At 36.4% G+C, this 23,029-nt stretch overlaps 1 protein-coding gene across 2 annotated transcripts in view; it reads right to left on the bottom strand.

The window, feature by feature from the left end:
* The window catches only part of LOC127414844 (paxillin-like), a 60,632-nt gene extending 38,701 nt beyond the window's left edge, over window positions 1–21,931 (bottom strand). For both annotated transcript variants that reach the window (XM_051653185.1, XM_051653184.1), the window contains exon 1: window positions 21,785–21,931. In XM_051653185.1, the coding sequence (XP_051509145.1) occupies window positions 21,785–21,797 (13 nt within the window). In that variant the 5' untranslated portion in view covers window positions 21,798–21,931. The remainder of the gene's footprint in view (window positions 1–21,784) is intronic.
* Window positions 21,932–23,029: the final 1,098 nt, after the last annotated feature.

Here is a 23,029-nt window from a genome sequence, read left to right as displayed (position 1 = left end):
TTTTTTTTTTCTTTCTTTTTTTTTTTTTTAGGAATTCACTTATAAGCCTTTCATTTTGGGTATGTCACTGATATAGGAAATCTTTACAACACCTTCAGAGCTTAAAGGGTTAAGCTCCATTAGCAGCATTTGTGGCATAATGTTGATTACCACAAAAATTTCAAAAAAAAAAAAAAAAAAAGAATAAAAATCATGGTAACATAAGGCACTTCCAATGGAAGTGAATGGGGCCAGTTCAAACAATGTAGAATACATACTGTTTCAAAAGTATAGCCACAAGACGTAAACATACATCTAAACAGATTAGGGACCAGATTACAGGGTTGGCCAGTGTTACAACTAAATTGACACCTAAATTGTAATATTGGATATAACAAACAGCAAATTAGTAAGCGATTTTATCACATTCAAAACATGTTAACATGTATAATGTTTACATCTTGTTGACATACTAATGAAATAGTATTTTAATGTTTATGGACTTCCATTGATTTGTAAGTGCCTCACTGTAAATGTGTTTTATCCTTTTTTTAAATAAACGAGGGACGAGTTGAAATTATTTTCTTTGGTAATCAACATTATGCAACAAATATTGTCGATTGAGCTTAACTTGTATTGAACCCAAAACATTCCTGTGTAGATTAGGTGTATAAATATTTCTGGTGCCACTGTATAAAACTTTTTGGCATCAATTTCCAAAAACCGTACAAAATTGCGATATTACCCAGATACGAAATTCCTCATACCATGACATAAAATTTGAACTGACTGTAACTACTGAGTTCTGTACAGTGTGAGTAGAGGCCAAACTCTGCCCCTTTATGACTGGAGACCAGAGGCCAAAGCTGGCGACCTCGCTGACTGAAACTCAATACCGTCTATCCGAACGTACTCTGATATTTATAACAGAGATGCAAGAGGAGGGGTGTGAAGGGGAAAGATGACTGCAGGTCAGAGAAAGAATAGAGGCAAGAAAGAAAGCCAGATATTATTACAAGACAGCCGTGAGCCAAAAAGATGATACGACGAGATCAAACAGAGGGGTCATGGACGCTTGCGGAGGAGGTGGATATGTTTTTAAAAGCATTACAGCATGAAACGTGGTAAAGAAGACGATTGGTGGATATGACCCACCCTGCCTGAAAGTCGACACTTGGGACCCAAAATAAAAGCTCTTCCCAATGGGATGTCAAGCCAAACTGACTGGGAGTCCCTTTTCTATTCTGGACACCTACGTATATACACATAAGTGAGGTGAAATCTGAATGGCTAGTTATTTAGACAAGTGCTGGCTGACTCTCTGTGTGAGTTCAGCATATTAAACCTGGAAAAGACCCATGGTAACCACAAACATCACTAATAAAAACTAGCGAAAGACAGGCCGATTAATCGACTGATTTGTCACAAATCACTTTTATTGTAACATTCCTCATTTAAAAGTCACTTTGGATATTAGCACCTACTAAATGAATAAATGGAAATGTAATAAATGTAAAATTTGGCCATGCTGACATATTTTTCAAATAATTGTAGTGATTTTTGAGTAAATATCTTGTAACATTAGTGTCCTTTTTAATTTGAGCAATTTTGTGCATAATATATATCAGGCTTCGGCGGGCTCACACAGAAAATGTGAACTTCTTGATCATTTTCTGTGCTGTTTTTTGGGGGAACACCTTTATTGGTTTCAGGAAGCATTATTAAAATATATTTACAAAATGAACACTAGAGGTGTGGGATTTGTGAATCATGGCCATTTTAATTCCAAGGAGTTTTCTGTGGAGTTCTGTTAGCACAGATTCCATGCTCATCGGCCACCCGGCTCTCTATATGAGAAAGTTTCAGATTCTAATGATAATTATGTTTCTACTCCAAACTGTTGTCAAGATTTAATCCTTCAAATGTTGGCTGAGACTTCCCTTCTTACTTTAGTGCAGGGGTCGGCAACCTATGGCATGCATGCCAGCATTGGCATGCGGAGGAGTAATCACCGGCATGCCAGCAACGGCGAGAGAGGAGTAGACTATTTTATTTATATGAAATTCCACACCTGCATTCCAATCTACATTTTGATGTAATTCTTCCTCATGATCATGCAGCGTGTTTTTATGAGCTGAATGTGAGGCTAAACAAAACATTAAAATGTGACGGGACAGCAGTATACCCAACAGACACGTGCAGCGTGTGCAAGCCATTCACACATAACGAGCCGGCAGCGCTTCACTTTCGGTTAATCGCACGAGTAAACACGCCCAGGTCAGGCTGCGTGGATGACAGCCTACATTCAGTGTTTCATTTATTTCTTTTTGTTTTCAGAACAACACGTGATGTAATAAGGAAAACACCACAATTAATCCTTGAGATTTCCAACATAGCATACAGGAACACCGTCCTTAAACCATAATCACACTCAAAACTACATTAAACAGTTAAAAGAGAAAACATAAACCCACACTGTGGTGTTCAAAAATCGGAGTCTATTCAAAATATAAATGAAACCTGGAAATCAAGGATTTTGCAGGTGCAATATAAATAAAAGAGCCTGCTCCTCTCTTGCTATTGCTTGCGTGCTAGTGATTACCCCTTTGTGTGGTTTTGAAAAATGTATGACATAATATAAGAAATATTGAAGATTCCACATAATTTTGTGATCAGTAATCAAATAAGCAAATTTGTGACAAACTGTGTTATTTTGTGACTCATTTTGTGCAAAAGGGCACTTAAGATGCTCTGTGAAAGTTCACATGCAGGATCATGATTATATCATAATCATCGGGTTTTGCACACATTTTTCACTCAAACTGTTATGCTGGTAATATCATTTTTAATGAAAAATAAACAATTAAATTAGAAAAATGCTAAATAGAAACATTTTCACAAGTGGAAATGGGGGGGGGTCATTGGCACAGCCTCTGACCAGGAAAATAAAACGTGGCGACCCTTGGCGACCCCTGCTTTAGTGCATTTCTGGGTCAAAATGACATATTGAAAAAATCACTAAATTTTTTTTAATCTAGTCTATGGGCAATTTTAAGTCTATGGGGTTGATTTAATTTTTTTTTTAAATTTTTTTTTTTTTTTTTTACAAAATTCACTTAGACATTTTTACCAGGCCTTCTTCATTTATTTTTGGTACTTTTCAAATATGTTTCATGTACAGATTTTACTGATTTAGTCTTGTCCCAGACCCAGACTTTTGATATTAAACTATGAAAATCTATTATAAAAATTACAATTATTATATATGTTACAAACTATGATAATCTAAACAAAGAGTGAAACAAACTATTCTAATATTTATGGTGTAATCAAATTATTTCTATACATTTTTCGAAAATGACAACTGTCACAAAGATGTGCCATCATTTCCAACACCAAACAATTTTGCCCTTAAAAGTTTTTCAAAAGTTAGTGTACTTTTTAAGCAAGTGGATAAAAGTGTCAGTGAAGAGCATGCTTCAGATGAAATATGAGTGATGACTGAAGAAAACAAAGAAAAATCTAGGTAAATATCACTTGTGAACAGAATATTTTTATGGGGCGTCATTTCCAATCAAGCTGTAATTTCACCAAAACAGGCAAAAAGTGTGAAAATGTTATGTGTGTCTATTTAGGATACATAAGTTTTTAACCATGAAATTAGTCTTGGCAAGACAAAGTCGGCCATTTGTTTTTTTGGTTTTTTAAATACCAAAAAAATGTCATTTCTATCAGCATCATTCCAATGGAAATGACACTGTGGTGTGAATTTTCATGACTTCATGAAAAAAGGATGCATGCATACACTTGGACAGTGCTTGCAGGAAAAGAAAAAAAAAAATTGTAATAGGGTGAAAAATGTTTTGATGATACTTTACTTTCTAGACATCCACAGTGCTAAAATTGCCTGAAGTTGAAGAAACACCCCAACATTAAATCTGGCCTTTTCTTTAGATCTCTCACACACACACACCTTTCATGAATACATGTGACAATTGGAACATTTTACACAGGCATCTACAGGGAGTATCTCCCAAATTCAGTCATGTGGGAAGAATTCTGTTATAACTATGAGTTCTGGAAAATTCAAGGCCATCAGGAAAACAATCACCACTGTGTCTCGGGCCAGACGCCCTGCCAAAGAGGGAGAGTGGGGGTGGGATGGGGGTATGAGTGATTTAAAATGAGGAGGACACAAAGAGAGGAAGAATAGGCCAACAGAGAGTGGTACAGAGCTGTTTCAAAACTCCTCCGCGACCGGAGGTCTGCGCATCAAGTGCCGCGCGAACATCGCTATTAATCTAAGGTTTCTGGTTCGGATAGATCCGTATTGTTCTGGTCGGAACGATGTCCTCTACGCACTTTCTGATGAAACACGTTACGCTATCAGTGTAAAGCTCGATGTCGTCATCAGAGGCGGACCGGAACATCTCCCAGTCTGTGTGATCAAAACAGTCTTGTAGCCTTGAGTCTGACTGGTCCGACCAGCACTGGATCGTTCTGAGGGTGGGTGATTCCTGTTTCAGTTTCTGCCTCTAAGCGGGCAGAAGCAGAATGGAAGAGTGGTCCGATTTGCCAAATGGTGGGCGGGGGAGGGATCTGTAGCCGTCCCGGAAGGGAGAGTAGCAATGGTCAAAAACCCGGTCCCCTCATGTGTTAAAACTAATATGTTGGTGGTATTTTGGTGCGACTGATTTGAAACTGGCTTTATTAAAGTCCCCGGTCACAATGAATGCGGCCTCAGGGTGCGCGGTTTCCTGCTTGCTTATAATCCCATACATTTCCTTGAGTGCCCGGTTTGTGTCGGCTTGTGGCGGGATGTACACAGCTGTGATAATGACCGCTGTGAATTCCCTCGGTAGCCAGAATGGTCGACACAGAAGCATAAGAAATTCCAGATCAGGAGAGCAGAAAGACTTGATAGAATGTTCGTTCCTCTGATCACACCAGGATTTGTTGATCATAAAACATACACCACCACCTCTGCTTTTACCTGAGAGGTCTTTTGCTCTGTCCACACAGAGAACCCCGCGGGTTCATTGGCTGAATCTGGAATCTCAGCAGACATCCAAGTTTCTGTTAGATAATGCAGCAGTCCCTCGTCTCTCCTTGGAAAGAGATCTGCGCTTTCAGCTCGCAGAGCTTGTTATCCAGAGACTGAACATTTGCCAGTAGAATACTGAGTAGCGGGGGTCGATTTGCGCGGCGTCTTACTCTGATGAGAACGCCGGCTCTGTTTCCCCTTTTCCTCCTGTGTTTCCGTGGCCAGGCAGCCCAGACAAAGGCTCCGCTGGCGTGTTTGTAAACAGCGGGTCGGCATTGAGGAATGTGAAGTCCAGTTTACGGTGTGAAATTGCTGAACCAATGTCCAGAAGTGTTTGTCTGTCGTAGACAATAAGGCAGACAACATCCAGTACAAAAAACATAAGAATTGTAAACAAAACTCTCTAATGATGAAAGCTGGTAACTTTATTAAGTTAATCTAAAAGTATTCTGCATGTCTTCATAATAAAGCCCTTGTTTTGAAATTCATTTAATTTAATTCATTTAAGTAAAATAATGTTGCATATTATTATATATATATATACACACACACACACACACACACAACCGGTCAAAAGTTTTGAAACACTTACTCATTCATTATCATTTTTTTCTTCACATTTTAGAATAATAGTAAAGTCATCAAAACTATGGAATAACATAAATGGAACTATGGGAATTACAGTATGTTGTGACTAAACAAAATCCAAAATAAATCAAAACTGTGTTATATTTTAGCATCTTTGAAGTAGTCACCCTTTGCCTAGAATTTGCAGACATGTACTCTTGACATTTTCTCAAGCAACTTCTTGAGGTATCACCCTGGGATGCTTTTTAAACAGTATTGAAGGAATTCCCATGTTGGGCACTTATTGGCTGCTTTTCTTTATTATTCAGTCCAAGTCATCAGTTTCAGAAACTTTATTTTTATTTTTATTAAATTTTAGATTTATAATGAAATAAATGAATATGATGGCACAATTATATTTTTGTCTACAAAACTAATTTCAAACATTTAAGCATACACCTTCAGATCAAAAGATTTTTAAGATTGTGAGAAACATTTCAGTCAAGTGTTTCAAAACTTTTGACCAGTAGTGTGTGTGTGTGTGTGTGTGTGTGTGTGTGTGTGTGTGTGATCAATATATATTGATCTGGGGTCAAATAGAATCACCCACACACCAACAGCTCTGACACATCTCAGAAGCTCTGAGCGTCTTCATTGGGTGTAAAATCTGTCCTCTGCACTTCTATAACTGTCTGGTTTGGTGCAGCTACGCAATCGGATATCAGAAGACTACAAAGGACAGTTCGGACTGCTGAGAGGATTATTGGTTGCCCCCTGCCCTCCCATCAAGAACTATACACTTCCAGAGTGAGGAAAAGTGCTGGAAAAATCACTCTGGACCCCACTCACCCTGCCCACTACCTTTTTGAACTGTTGCCTTCTGGCCAACGCTTCAGAGCTCTGAGCACTAGAACTGTCAGGCACAGGAACAGTTTTTCCCCTCAGGCTATCCATCTCATGAACAGTTAAAACTGCCCCATTGAGCAACAATTATGTGCAATTCACAGTCTAGTCTTTTTATATTTATCCAACATATCCTACCTCTTCTGCCATTACATTCCCTTGCACTGTATATAACAGATTGTATTTAAATTTGCAGTACGTATGTGTATGTATACATATATATATATATATATATATATATATATATATATACATGTGTGTGTGTGTGTGGTCAGGTTTAAGTGGTTTACGAGGACTTCTTTTTTTTAGGTTACAAACTGGTAATTACAAGGGTATTATGCTATAGATGTGGTTTATGAGGACATTTCTAGTGTCCCCATATTTCAAATTGCTTAAAAAAAAGAAACGAAAAAAAAAAAAATACTAAACGATGTTTTACTGAAAATGTAAAAATGCATAAAGTTTTTTGTGAGGGTTAGGTTTAGGGGTAGGAGTAGGGTTAGGGGATAGAATCTATAGTTCATACAGTATAAAAATCATTATGTCTATGGAGAGTCCTCATAATGATGTGGATGTGTGTGTGTGTGTGTATATTTTGTCTTATTGTGTATTCTATAAATACACTTTATTTTCTATGTCTTGTAGCTGTATTGTATTGTTGTGCTTCAGTCACCAAGACAAATTCCTTGTATGTGTAAGCATACCTGGCAATAAAGCTGATTCTGAAATGTGGTCATAAAGCTCAACACAAAGCGACTTCCTCTCTCTGCTGGAAGTGAGGCGAGACCCTGAAGGCTTGGTCTGAGGGCTGGTCAGCCCATGAACAGGGTATGTGTGTGTGTTGGGAAGGGAAACTGACTTGGTCTGTGGTTGGGTCTTTTCCATGTCACTTTTCTAATCCTTTCTCTTTCTTTAAAGCAGAAGCGTGTATTTTTTTTTCAATGTTAAAATACTTTCTCATAACCCAGCTTAATATGCAGAGACAACTGTAAGTAAACAATTCTCATGTTGATTCTAATTAGTATGATGACTCCCGAAAAATGTAATACCGACTCTTTCAAAACATTGCTCTGTTTATTTGAGCATCCTGATCAGCCCGACACATCAACATTGCCTCTACCAATGGCATCATTTTTGATGTGGGACTATCTGTTTGTCCAACCAATAGCAGATGGGGGGGATGTTCTGAAAACAGATTATTTTTGCAATTCCATTTGGTGACGCTACACTGTAAGTTCAGACAAGTTCATTGAAATAAAACATTTTATGGGAACTCGTTGCCCTAAAAAAGTCAATTTTTTTCTGTGCTAAAAAATGTTGATTTAATTGTGTTATCTTTGCTTTGACTCAAGTAATATTGATATGAAAATATCATAATATTTTTTTTTTAAGGGTTATTTCACCCAAAAATTCTCTCATTATTTACTCACCCTCATGCCATCCCAGATGTGTGACTTTCTTTTTTCAGAAGAACAAAGATTTTTAGAAGAATATCTCAGCTCTGTAGGTCCTTACAATGCAAGTGAATGGTGATCAGCATTTTAAAGCTCCAAAAAGCACAGAAAATCATTGTAAAAGTTAATTCATTCAACTCCAGTGGTTAAATTCATGTCTTTATAAAGTGAAACGATCGCATTGGGTGAGAAACAGATCAATAGCTTTAAAGTGCTGATCATCATCCACTTGCATTGTATGGACCCACAGAGAGGAGATATTCTTCTTAAAATCTTTGTTTGTGTTCTGCAGAAGAAAAAGGTCATACACATCTGGGATGGCATGAGGGTGAGGAAATGATGAGAGAATTTAAACTTATGGATGAACTATCTCTTTAACTAAAGAAGTCTTGTTGAAACAACAGAAAACAATTGAAAAACTGTTGGATTTAAGGAATGTAGACTTGACCTGTCTTGTTCAAGTAACATAAATATGATTAATATAAACTGTTTTTTAAACACTTGCACTTTATGCAAAGTACACAGTACAAATCAGCAACATTGCTCAATATTAAATAGTTTGTTTAGACAAATGTGTTTGTCTAACGTGTTTATATTCAAAGTAATTTACAATTCTCAGTATTGAATATTTTGCAATAAATGATGGAGTTAACGGACACCGATTTTAGTTGATTCTATGTTGAAGCAAATACGCTTGTTAATTCAACTCAAGTATACAAACTGATTCAATGAGAATGGACTAAAACAAGCTCAGATTGAACTAAAAAATTCCAGTAGAATGAAAGACATCATTAAAATCATCCACCTAATCCAAAACACTTACGTAAAGATGTAATATGTTAGAATTTGTTTATTATCCCTAATTTAATTGGGTTAGTGGCGCAGAAATTACATACTTCACCTTCAGAGGTCACACTACAAATAATCAATATCAGTCACTCTGACAGACTGAGTTGTAAAATTTCCATCATCTCTGATTTTTATCTGTCGTACTTGTTTTAATTAATTTAATTTGAGGTATATTAATGTAGGTAATTCTATTTGTGCATGTACAAGTACATTTGATATAGTCTTGACAGGGCTCCAAACTAAAAAAAATTTTACTTAGGAGCCAAACTGAAACATTAAGGAGCCAAATGGCTGTTTTTAGTCAGCAATTCAGAATTGCTCGACACAGAAACTGCTCGGATCAGAAACAAGATAGAAAGCAGAAGAAAAGGAAGACAGCTGATAACCCATTAATCAGAGGTTTGATAAACAGTATATAATATTGGCACCCCTGGTAAATATGAGCAAAGAAGGCTGTGAAAAAAAATCTGCATTGTTTATCCTTTTGATAAACTCTCCTCTTCAGTTCACCACACAGGTTTTCTGTGGGGTTCAGGTCAGAGAACTGGGATGGCAGAACCTTGATTTTGTGGTCAGTGAAACATTCTTGTGTTGATGTTTTTTTTGGATCATTGTCCTGCTGGAAGATCCAACCAGGGCCCATTGTATGCTTTCTGGTAAAGGCAATCAGGTTTTGATTTTTTATCTGTTGGTATATGATAGAGTCCATGATGCCATGTATCTGAACAAGATGTCCAGGACCTCTGGCAGAAAAACAGCCCCACAACATTAAAGATCCAGCACCACATTTAACCATGGGCATTGGGTACTACTTCATCTCTGTGTGTGCCAAATTCATCTCTGGCGTTTGCTGCCAAAAAGCTCTTTTTTGGTTTTATCTGACCATAGAACCCGGTCGCATTAGAAGTTCCAGTAGTGTCTGGCAAACTGAAGATGCTTGAGTTTGTTGTTGGATGAGAGCAGAGGCTTTTTTTCTTAAAACCCTCCCAAACAACTTGTGGTAATGTAGGTGATGTCTGATTTCTTTTTTTTTTTTTTTTTGACTTTCTGACCCCAAGACCCAACTAATTTCTGCAATTCTCCAGCTGTGATCGTTGGAGATTCCTTGGCCACTTGAACCATCCTCCTCACTGTGTGCGGAGACAGTATAGACACACGTCCTTTTCTAGACCGATTCTTAAGATCTCCAGTTGATTGGAACTGGTTAATTAATGCCCTGATGGTGGAAATGGGCATTTTCAATGCTTTGGCTATTTTCTTATAGCCACTTCCCATTTTGTGAAGCTTAACAACCTTTTGCCGTACATCAGAACTATATTCTTTAGTTTAACCCATTGTGATTGATGATTAAGGGAATTTGGCCTTTTTGTTATCTCATATTAATACCCCTGTGAAACAGGAAGTCATGGCTGAACAATTTCATGTTCCTAGTCACTCAAGTGTACTAAAAAATGCAAAAATGTGAATGGGAATATACTTCAGATATATTTTACTTATAAGAATTTCTAGGGGTGCCAATAATTGTGGCCAACATGTTTTGGAGAAAAATATTTAATAATGAGATATTTCCCCTCTTTCAATTGTTTTAATTCAATTAAATATTACATTTTTGTGAATTATTCAAATGAAAGATTAAAAGGATAAACAATGCAGACAAAATATGCTTCATTCAGATGCATTTTTCAGTCATCCACACAAAACCTACCACACCTACACAGTTGAACAAAAGAAAATGAACAGCTCAACTCAATAAAAATTATGTACAAAATATGGTAGTTATAAGTGTATTATGACAGGATTTAATTGCTTCTTTTTATGGAGTTCTGACAGACATGCAAAAAAGTCTGCACTGTCATTTACAATTGACAACTCTGTGCAAAATACATCAAAAACTCCTTTTAGAACACGGTCACAATTGTAACCGGTGGGATTAAATGGGTTAATAACAGAGTAGATTACCTGTAAGGTTCCAGCAATGTCTTCAATTTCTGCATTGGCTAGTGCACTATCAAACAGAGACACTGTGACAGAACCTTGGAGACAGCAGCAGGGTTTCCGTTAGCCAGTAATCAGTACTGCCACACTCTATACGCATATTACGCAGTCCGTGTAGGGCACCAACTCCCTAGGGGGGCACCAGAAACTCCACCAGCTGCCTTTACTGGCACTGGACCTGGTAGCTGTCGCGGAACACAGAGGTTCGCCTTGCGCTTGCACTTTCACTTTGTGCTCGCACCACTCCTCGCAATGCAAGGCAGGTGTTCAAATGGCAGCTGTCTTGCCGCTGCAATGATGTTACAATGTTAAGAGCTCTATCTGTGCTTTGTGGGCATGTTCTACTGCTGTGCTACATTGATCAAATGCTTGGCGCAGGTCTCAGCATAATGTCTCCCACCATCTGTTTTCCCGACGGCAATGCATGTGACATTAGTGGCGTTTGCGCGAATTGACTCGCTTCTCATGAACTACGGTTAAAGGGTCATATTATGCATTAACGCCGTAAAAAGAATTTGTGGCGTTAAACTAATTTTGTGTTAACGCGTAAATGTCTGCGCTCCCAGTTGTGAGCTCACTGATGGCTGATTCGCTGAGCCTGAGCTCCTGAGTTCGAACCCTCAGTTCTTTTCGGGTGATTCATGAATAAGACCTGGTTCAAAAGAGTCATTTGTTCACAACTCTCTTGCGCTGGGTTTGTTGTTGCGTGTGGTGCAGCGAGCTCGTCAGAAACAGAACGGGTGAAAAAAGGTGCGAGACATACTGGTGCGTGCTCTAAAGATGTATTCAATAACTCACAATATGAAACCGTATATGAACGCACACAATCTGACTGTCGCCAATGGCAACTAGACTTTAAATTATTGTCGCAATCAATTATTTTTAGTCGCAGCCTGGAGCCCTGCTTGATATAGCCAGTATTGACGTTTTCAGGAAGTAAAATTGACAGTTCATTGGCAAAGACAATGCCGTTTTTTCTGGGAGCAGTTTAGCCCAGATAAAAAATATTTAACACTAATAGGCCATAGTCCAAATAAAGAAATACAATAACCTACATTTAAATTGCTTTCTTTCTTGTTATTTATCTGTCAAAATGGCGGATAGTGTTTTGATTTATCAGTCAATGCTTTTAAAATTCAGTGCATTATAGAAAAAACTTGGTTAACACAAACTCTATTAACATGATGGGACGGTCATCAATATAGGGGATAAACACATACAAAATTGGGTCATAACCAATGTTATGATCAGCAGACAAATTGTTTTAAGGGGATGGAAGTTGGCTGGAGCGCCCTAATTTCAAGAGTGATGCATGGAGATGGGGGTGGCGGCTTTCGAGGAGGTGTCATGGGGATCTGGGATTCGTTTGATGGGAAATGTGGCAGCTATTTGGTGTTTCTGGAGGGCTCTCGGGGAGGGGCAGTGGAGAGAGAAGCATAGCTTTAAATGTGTGTGATTATTATATATTGTGGCATGGGGGGGCGTGGTCATGTGTCTGTCTGCGGGAGAGGGAAAGCGGTAAGGCTCATCACCTGGGCTGTAATTACTCTAACACCTGTCTCTCATTATAGAAATGGGAAAAGATGGGAAAGGAGGAGGCGGGAACCGGCTGAACCATCAAAATAATATTTAATAAGAACTTAAACAAAAAGACACACAACATAAACACACACATGGCAGCTGCATGTGGCTCTCTCTCTCCCGACCTGCAGCGTTCCGCCGCATTTATCCCTCTCCTCGGCATTTAGCCCAATTGCCCCCACCCTCCTCTTCGTCACACACACACACATATTGTTTTGCTTTTCTTTGTTATCTGTATGAATCAATAAAAAAATTTTAATCAGAAAAGGAATAATTGTCCCTCATTTTTTCTTTAAAATTTTTTTTAAACCTGAGTTACAGTGAGACACTTCTGTTAAAATGTTAATGTTAGAATACTCATTGTTTCAAAAGTATACCCACAAGACATAACCAATATGTGTCTTAACATGATTTTAGTGTGATAGAATTGCTTACTAAACTTTTCTGTGTCAAGTTATATCCAATTTTACAACTTCGTTGCCATGATGACATAACACCGTAAACCTTAAAATGATGATTTAAGCTTTACAGCTAAAATAACATACAAGTTTTAACCCTTTAAGCTCTGAAGGTGTTTTTAAAGATTTCCTGTTTCAGTGACAGGCCCAAAATTAAAGGCTTAAAACTCGACATAAAAAACCCCATAAAAACAAGGAGGGTCAAGTGTTTGGTATCATTGTAAAGAAAACTTAATTTTTTTTAAAAGATTATGATACATTATGAGACACTCAGCCTAAGAAACTGCAAAAAAAAATAAATAAATAAATAAATAAATAAATAAATCACTCCAAAAAAAAGCCAAAACTTTACTTTTTAACTCTTATTTTTCTGATTTGACATTATATATCTCTGGTTGTAAATAAGGTGGCTCCGAAAAACTGCTTTTGTTTTGTTCCCAATCACGTCAACTGTATCTGAGAAAGATTTTGTGTTGATACGAGAAAGCATTCAAAAGTTATAGCATTACAAAAATAATCTATCAGTGTCCAAAAACGTCTCTATGATTCCAAAAGCCTCTCCAAACAAATAAAACATAATAATTGTACATTAGAACTAATTATACATGTAAACACAACAATTACTTAAGGTTTGCATAGCATGCAGACATGACTTTAGTAATGAGATTTCACAGAATGAGTTTCATTCTGTGCCATCTGAGTCATCACTGAGTCTGTGTCACGTATTTGGCGCCATCTCCTGGTGGCCATATGTAATATTGTGCTTCATGTGGATAATCTGATGAGCTATGCATCTGATCACCTTGTGTGTGGGCTTGTTTGAAAGATAATCACCTCCTCTAAATAATGGTATGTGATATTTTATGTTCCATATTTTTCAAAGAAATATACTTAGCTATTACTCACTATATTTTTGTCTGTGAGTAAAACAGCTGGTTGTATTCTACTTTCTGAGAGCAACAACATATGACACATAATTATTTGATCAGTTTGATGTTTTTACCGAATGCATTAATAAGTACTTGTACGTGTCAGAATTAACGCGTTAACGCATGCAATTAATTAAAAAAAGTTTAACGATTTCATTTTTCTTACTCACGATTAATGCATTTACCGTTAATACAGCATAAACACTGGTGTGAAAGGCGGAACCTTTGTAATGTGTCCACCCTGAGTCATTACACTGACACACATGCCACAACAGTGCCAGAGCCCTTCTACCAAGATGAGCCTACATGCTTAGCATAAAACAGCATAACGCGGCAGTCCCACAGACATACTATGGGTGGAACTGTCTTGACATGCTAGTTGACTGTTATGCTCTCTCCTATCTCATTAAATAAAATAATCTCTGACAGTGCTTCCCTGTCAGTGATAAAATGATGGAGAAAGGAGCTCTTAAAACTATTTGATGTACAAAACAAGCCCAGATCAAGTATTGTTCAACCTATGTAAAGCACATTTTAATTACCACAGAAGCACACCAAATCTTAACTATCATCAAAATGCAGAATGAGACGTTTTTGTATGCAATCGCTTTTCATAGTGAGTTCAAAGTGGCACTCGACACTGACATTGCCACCCTGATGTGAATCATGATCACAGCTTCACGACTGCTGTAGGAAAGTGGATAGCCACAGTCTACAGGCAGATTATTATGGAGGATAAGAGTTTAAGGGATTTAATGCCCATTGCAATGAATATGCAACCTATGTGAGGACTAGTTCTTTCAATTAGTCAAACTCCCACTTAGACTTTGGGAAACGTTTAATGTTACTTGAATTGGTGCTATTTTAGTGCATTTCTATCTTCATACTGTGGAAGGCTTTGTTTGGAAAATGTAAAAAAGCATTATATTGTTACATATTTTTTGTTTTCTTTTCTAAAATGGATGAATTTTGACAAGAATAGAAGTTCATACAGTGTCAAATTTCTACACTTTTAAAATCTGCGATTAACTACAAAAATTATTAGATTAATAGCGATTAAAAAATTTAATCGACTGACAGCACAATACAATGCAATTTAAAAAATATAAATTATCAAAACAGTACACTTCTGATTTGTCTGCAAATTTCAAAGCATTTGTTCAGTTTTGGTCATAATGTCTACATACACTGGAAAGTCGAGCTTCTAAGCTTTCAGACGGATACCTATTTTGTGTTGGTCAAGACTGTAGTTAATTTTTTTTCTCACGGTCCCATTGGCGGGCTAAAGGGCTAACAGAAGAATTAATGTGAGTGCTTTTATAAAATTCTAAGCTTCACATTTCTGCCTGTAAACCCTCCAAAAATTGGCCCCATTCACTTCCATTGTAAGTGCATCACTGTAACCCAGAATTTTGCTTTATTCTTTTTTATAGAAAAGGAGGAACGAGTTGAAAGTAATTTTTTATGGTAATTAACATTATGCCACAAATGATGTCGATTGATTTTAACTTGTATTGAACCCAGAATATTCCTTTAAGTTTCTTCCGTTATTTTTTTCACAACTGAGTAAACCACAGTTTGGATTTGAGTGATATTTGCCCACTAGTAGTGTGAAAGTGGATAAGGTGATTTGAGTTCTCCAGGCTGTAGCTGAGTATGCCAAAACCAAATTCTTTAAATGCATAAACACACAAATCGGCATTGCTCTGTTCTTCACCGCAAATTACTACCTTGACGACATGACCAATGATGCACAGATGAGAAACTGTGTTTGCTTGAACAACACCTCCATTGTGCACCTGTGTCTAGTGATCACAACAGTCTCTTTAACAGGCAGCATGTTTGTGAGTGTGTGTGTGTGTTTGGATATACGGCCCATTTCTGCATCGCCGTAGAAGAGATTTTGGAGGTTTATATGAATTCCTCTCATTCTCAGGGGACCTGCATTGGGGTCTGGCACTTTAGTAAACACTATGGCTTTGTAATGTCTAATATAATCATGGGCTATGTTCGTAATAGCAGACTACCTTACAACTTGTGCTCTTTCTGCAGTATGCAGCAGCAGTATTCATACTGTGCACTGTATTTGCACATTTTCCAAATGATCTACTACATTTTTCCAAAATGTGCAGTATATAACAATTTCATAATACACGTTCAGGAAAGTGTATTAAGAAAGAAAATTGGGTCACTTTTTATTTCATATTGACTTTTTTCCACAAAATTGGATTAAAATTCAAATTAACTATTTTCAACATGAGAACAATACATTTCTTTAAAGTATTGAGGTCATGTGACAATTTACTCTAGGGCCCTTTGATTTCTGTGAAGTGGAAAAAACAGATGGCATCATGGAATTGAGTCATAAAAATAGAATGGAACTGAAAGTTTGCCTTCACAACATTTTAGTTATTAATAAGAAAAAAATTGCAATAGAATGCAAAAAAAAAAAAAAAAAAAAGAAAAAAGAATGCAATTTAATGGAATTTGATCCATTTGAGACGAAATTAAAGACAATTTGACAATTAATCAAATTAATATTGTGATAAGTGATACAACATCTGTAATTCATGAATGCTTTCATTTGAAGCACTCTATTTGACCAAAATAGCTGCAACGTTTTGTTGAATATGAATTACTATACATTGATTTGATTGAGGTTTTATGAATTCATTTGATTAGACATTTTCATGAATTATTTTTATTTTATTTAAAACATGAATCCAGGAAAAAAAAATAAATATGGAAAACATAGAAATTGTGAAAAAATAAGACAGATTTTATAGGGCCCTATACTGCGCACTATGCGGTAGACTAGTAGGTTATTCTTTTCACATATGTATACTTCATCATTAAATGAATAATTCAACCAAAAATGAAAATTCAGAAATAATTTTTTGGTAAACTACCCCTTTAAGAAATGCTATATGACATCATTTGCAAAACTATGAATGTAAAGTTTGCCTTCACAACAGTCTAATTCCACTACTTGCCTCTAACGAAGCTCATAAAGAATTCCACTGTGAACAGCTGGCTGGAAAACTCCTCATTTACACTTTGACCCTTGTGAGAGTCAGTTCCTGCAAACGAAGGGGTTGGATTTCCCCGTAATGGCACCGCTGTGTGATGTGTACCATTTTAGGACAACACCAGTATACAAACACAGTGACGGCATGCACTGCTCCAAACTTCTGGGTCTTCACCAGGACAGAATGAGACAGCCGGGTTCCAACTCTGAACACAATCAGGTCTTTCTCTAGTTTGGTAGAGACTATTTGGTCAAAATAGTGCAGCACAACAGCCTACACTGAACTATCACCATTAACTCGCGAGACGTCATATAGGAAAACATCTAATTAGTGGTGCTTTCTAAGGCAAGCATCACTATTACTATTGCTCATTCTTAAAGAAATGTTACAGGTTCTATACAAGTTAAGCTCAATTAACAGTATTTGCAGAAAAAAAAAAAAAAAAATAATAATAATAATATATATATATATATATATATATATATATATAGCAAAAAAAAATTAAAAATATTGCAGTTACAGTATGGCACTTACATTGGAAGTGAATGGGACCAGTCCGTAAACAAGAAAATTCACAAGGTTTCAAAAGTATAGAGATACCCAAACCAGGGCCCGTGGGCCAAAGTTGGCTCATGGTGACCTTTGATTTGGCCCGTCTTGCCATATATGACAAGAGGAAAAAAGTGAAAATGAGTCTGTTTGATTTTTGGCCCTTCGTAGGAAACAGTTTGGGCACCTCTTACATAGACAAACAAGAGCCATAGCCATAACTAAACACCAGAATTTAAATGAAACTTGAGGGTGGACTCTTTTGACTTGGGCAAGCAAGCATTAGCAACTAAAGCAAGACTGATATATCGGTTTTACCGATTAATCGGTGCCGATAGTTGATTTTTGGAACTTTGTTACTGACCAAAAAATCTATGCCGGTAGTTGCCAATAATATTTGTTTTATTCCTCCGTGTAAAAATAAAAAAACGAATCTGGTGAAATGTATACAGTACATATAGTGTATGCATATATATTAGGGTTGTCACAATTCCATAATCATATCTTACGATACTATACCACACAATAGTGTGTTAATTCTTAAAACAGTTTGTCATAGCAAAGGTGGTTCTTAGAAATTCCACTTGTTACTCCGGAAGTGGTGAAAATAACTGATGGATGAACAGGGAGAAGGCTCAAATGGACTAACTTGTTACCTAATACATTCTTAATTTGATGTAAAAAAATAAATACAAAAATATTTGCCGCATCAAAACAGCCATGGCAACAGCTTTAAACTTTTCCATTATTGCTGTTATTATTTGAATGTTGGTAACATAAAAATAAAGATATTGTAACGTTGAAAAGACTGTTTTGAGCAGCTGTTTCATTATGATTACTGCTTCAGCCCGGGTCTCCTGGTAAACAGCAGCGCGAATGCAGATTACACACACATCTGTTTGATTGCATGACTTAGTGATGTGATCTAATCATAAGTGCGAGCTTAGCAAAGTTACGGCCGCCGTGCATTTGTAATTGGAAAAAAATTAAATGAGTGCAATGTTCGATTTTTCAGAGAAATGGTAAATCTGCAAATGTGAAGATAAAGCATTTAAGTTAAATGAAGTGGCACTAACCCGTGTGTATTCTGCAGAGGTAGTGGGATGTGTCCGAAGGTGTTTTATGAGGTTGCTGGTTTTTCCCCCTTTGACTTGAAATCTCTGTAGACATTCACAGCAGATGGGTTTTCCCGGTCTCATCAGACAAAACCCAAAATAATTCCAAATCTCGCTACGTGAATTATGTTCACAAAGCTTCTCACTCTCCAAAATTTTACTTAAATCCATATTATCCATTAGGAGACACGGCCGCCACATTAACACGCTGGGATTCAGACATGTGTGTCTGAAGCATGGGAAAACCATTATTGAAAAATAAATAATACAATGTAAGGGGCAAATTCTAAACAGTCTTTTGCGCTCTTAAAGGACTGCGTGAAGGGGACACAACTCGAAATGACTATATTTTTAATGTTATTGCAGACATAGGTCTGATTTAAATGAAGGTTTTATCAAAAATAATATTTACTACCGCTCATACAACATAACTTACAGTACTACTTTATTAACAGTACTATCGTTTTGAAGCTTTAGTATCACGATATTACCATGCAACCCTGATACACACACACACATATATATATATATATATATATATATATATATACACATACACACACACACACACACACACACACACACAATAGTGCTTCCAGTCGATTACAATTTTTAATTGTGATTAATCGCATAATTTTTTATAATCGCGATTATTCACAGATTTTGAAAGTGTTGAAACTTGACACTATTTATATACTTCTTTTCCGGTAAAAATGCATTTATTTTAATCTTAAGAAAACTAAACAATTTAATCCTTTATTGACATTTCCCAAACAAAGCCTTCCACAACACTGAATGCACTAAAATAGCATCAATTCAAGTAACATTAAACTTTTCCCGAAGTTTAAGTGGGAGTTTGACCAATTTTTGCATTTTTATTGCAATGGGCATTAAATCTCTTAAACTCTCATCCTCCACAATAAAAATCTGCCGGTAAACTGATTATTATTGCCACCACATATTGCCAAATCATTAGCAAGTTCTTGTTTTCTACAAATTATCACATGATTCTGATGAAGTTCTTCCTGTCAGTCACACAATCACCGTCTGAAGGCATCAGAAATGCTCAGGCACCATTAATCACATGGAAATGTGTTTCTGTGACAAAGGCCATCGCTTGTTGCGGTACAAGGCTGTCAACTCCATCCGTGAAGCTGACTCACTCTCTGTCTTCAAAAAACGACTAAAAACACATCTTTTCCATGAGCACTTAACCAGTCATTAAAAAAAAAAATTCTGTTGCACTATTATCTGTTTTGAATACTATTATGATGCTAGTGAATCTTTGTAATATGGCACTTTTCATACCACTGTCTCCTTAAGATGATTCGCTTATGTTTTCCTCTCTTGTAAGTCGCTTTGGATAAAAGCGTCTGCCAAATGAATAAATGTAAATGTAAAAAATATTACGCCTCCAAACCAGACTGTCAAATGTTTGCGGTTGCTCTCAACACGTCAATTCTCACTCCTCACTATCTCAAGTTCACAACGATTTTGTGGTTTCAATGTGCAGCAGTAGGCTACTCCAACAGTACTCCATAAAGCTTATAAAAATCTGATATTATCTGCTCATGAAGATCATAGAGGACATCAACGCTGTAAAACAGAACAGTTTTGTGGGAGGTTGCCAGGGTGTTGAAATGTGGTTGCTAAGGTGTTCTGATTGGCTACTTACTGGTATGGGCCAAGTCAAAAGAGCCCACCACCAAGCCTCTATGAATTTCTGGCCTCTAGATATGGCTAAGGTCTAGGGATGGGCGATACCACTTATTTTCTTTTCGATCCAAAACCAAGTACTTTTAGGCCAATATCACAGATATAGATACCAATACCGATTTATATTATTCAAAAGTTTTACAATTTATTTTGATAAAATTAGTAACTTTATTATTACTTACATTTTTTATATATTTATGGGCCTAAACAGAAAATTATTAGGCTGCTTTGTTTACCCTTTAAAAATTAGTAAAATATGCCACATAAAAAACCTCAAAATTAACCATAGATATTATTATATGGCTACTATTACTAAAACCAAGCTACCATATGGATATATACTACAGAAATGCTGTAGTAAAACCATGGTTAATTGTATCAAAACTGTGGTTACAGCCAAAAGAAGGAAAAAAAAATGGTTACTACAGTCATGGTTATACGTTTTCATAAGGGTATCATTTATTAACGAGGATTAAAGATCATTATCAATGTTTTAACAACAACTGAATTTAAATAAACCTGTAAAAATTGTCAAACAAGCCCATTATAATACGTCACATCTAGGTTTGTCATTAATTCCAGAAAAAATTGTTCCGGTGCCATGAAAGAATTCGCTCATATAATTCTTTTTTTTTTTTTTTTCACTTTGAAGTTTATGAGATGCATTAATATTCATGTAAAACAAATAATAAGATCACTTGTTAAAAAAACTTCAGAATAGATATTTTTATGTGAGGATCAATATTCTTGATACCGGATCTGTACCGGAAGTATCAATACTTTAGTATCGATCCGCCCATCCCTACTAAGGTCCTTCTTTCAATGTAAGTCTATGGGATTTTTTTTTCACCTGTTGTATAGTCCACCAGGTGAAAATTGTAAATCCGATTGCTTAAAAAAAGCTTGACTGCCCCAGTCCCCACTGACTTTCACTGTACGGAAGAGAGCAGCTCAGACATTCTACTAAACATCCCATTAATGTTCCAGAGAATCAAGTACATCATATGGGTTTGGAGCAACGTGAGGTTGAGAAAATGATGACATTATATAAATGTATTGGTCATTTTTTTCAAACAAACAGAACATTACAAGATGGGTCATTTGTGTACATAGTTTGACAGGTCTATAATAACTCAATACAATAGCCTAATAATAAGTCTCTTGACATAAATACACTGAGTGACTGCAAAGCAAATAAATGTGCCTTAAATGAAATAATTCAAAAATAAAAGCTAAATTCAACATACACAGCATCATTTTAAATGGATACATAACCTAGCCAATTTGGCGACGATTTTTAGTTTACATTCAAACACTTGTTATATTCCACCTCAAGTATTTTAACAGGCTTGATTCTTCTCTCTGTCACTCGCTAAAGATGTCAGTGTTACAGCAAACTAACGGCGTGTCCGGTAGAATGGAACGTGAGGAGTTACAATGTATCACTGAGACGCCGCGTTTAATGAGAATGTGCAAGTGTTACTTTGTATCGCTGATTCTCTCCGTTAGCTAATTGGCTACTGCAGTTAGCCCCTCTCTTCTGTTTCCTCCGTTATTTGTCCAGCTATGTTGTGTCTCACTGCAAACAAGATGTGGGAATGTGCGTATTTTGTTACCTAGATCGTCCATGTTCCTGGCTTCCAAAGGCGCGTAACTCCTATATCCGAATCTGGAGAAGAACGAGTCCGTTATAACAGCACAAGTTTGTGCTGAAGTTGTCCTGCTGTTGTAAGGAGCAGGTCTAGGTCGGCTGGACTCGAATGGAGCCCCTCAACACATCAAAGAACAGGGAAACTTATTCCACTAGAGCGACCTCTACCGGCTAAAGAGCGCCACTCATTACATCGGATCCAGCGTTGGGAGGGTTACATTTAAAGTGGATTCCACTACAGATTACAGAATACTTGCTAATGTAAATGTAATTTGTAACGCATTCCGTTAGATTACTCAAAGTCAGTAACGTATCTAAATACTTTAGATTACTTCTCCAGCACTTGGAGGTTTTTTTTTTTCACTTGTTTTGACTGAAAAATTGGTCAGTACAGTAAGACAAATTACACGTTAAAAATACAATCTCTGAAAAAAGCTTAGATATCTTATGTAATGTTGCTTCTAAAACAAGATAAAGCAAATGCATCTTGTTTTAAGGATTTGTAGACATTTTTTACAAAAATACAATTCAAAAATTATCATAAAGAATATGATTTTTGGCCTTATATCAAAGGTCTTACTAGAGAGAAAAAAAATATGATCTAACGTGGATTTTCCTGATAAAAAATGTAATCGTGGCAGGCAACAGGTGCATGTAAAAGGGGTAGAAATAGAATTTTAGATTAGCATAAAGCTAAATGTTCACACAGATTTACACAAGGTTTATTTCTATTTCTACTGCTCCAAACTTACTTCTCTGTCTGCTCGTATGAATGTAACACATCTTAAGAAATTGTTTTACCAATGTTCAGGTGCTCTTTGGATCACATCATTTAAATGGATAAATGTTTTCCAACTGGATAGACTAAATATTAAATGAAAAAAAAAAAGACAATAAAATGCAAAGTAATCTTTTGACTAATCAAAATAATTTTTGAATGTAACTGTATTCTAATTACCAATGATTTAAATTGTGACTGTAGTGAAATACAGTTACTATTATTTTGTATTTTAAATACGTAATCCAGTTACATGTATTCCGTTACTCCCCAACCCTGATCGGATAGGATGCATGCATAACCTATTTAAGATGGAACATGATTTTGTAACTTTTTGTTATGTACTAATGTGTTACGTCTGGGAGGTTTATTTAACTCTTTAAACAGGCATTTAATCATGACATGGGAGCATGAATGTTTGTTCTCATCTCA

Source organism: Myxocyprinus asiaticus, chromosome 24 (genome assembly GCF_019703515.2).
Source record: "Myxocyprinus asiaticus isolate MX2 ecotype Aquarium Trade chromosome 24, UBuf_Myxa_2, whole genome shotgun sequence".
NCBI lineage: Eukaryota > Metazoa > Chordata > Actinopteri > Cypriniformes > Catostomidae > Myxocyprinus > Myxocyprinus asiaticus.
Note: the sequence above shows the minus strand (reverse complement) of the source record. Positions and strands in the feature narration are given on the sequence as shown.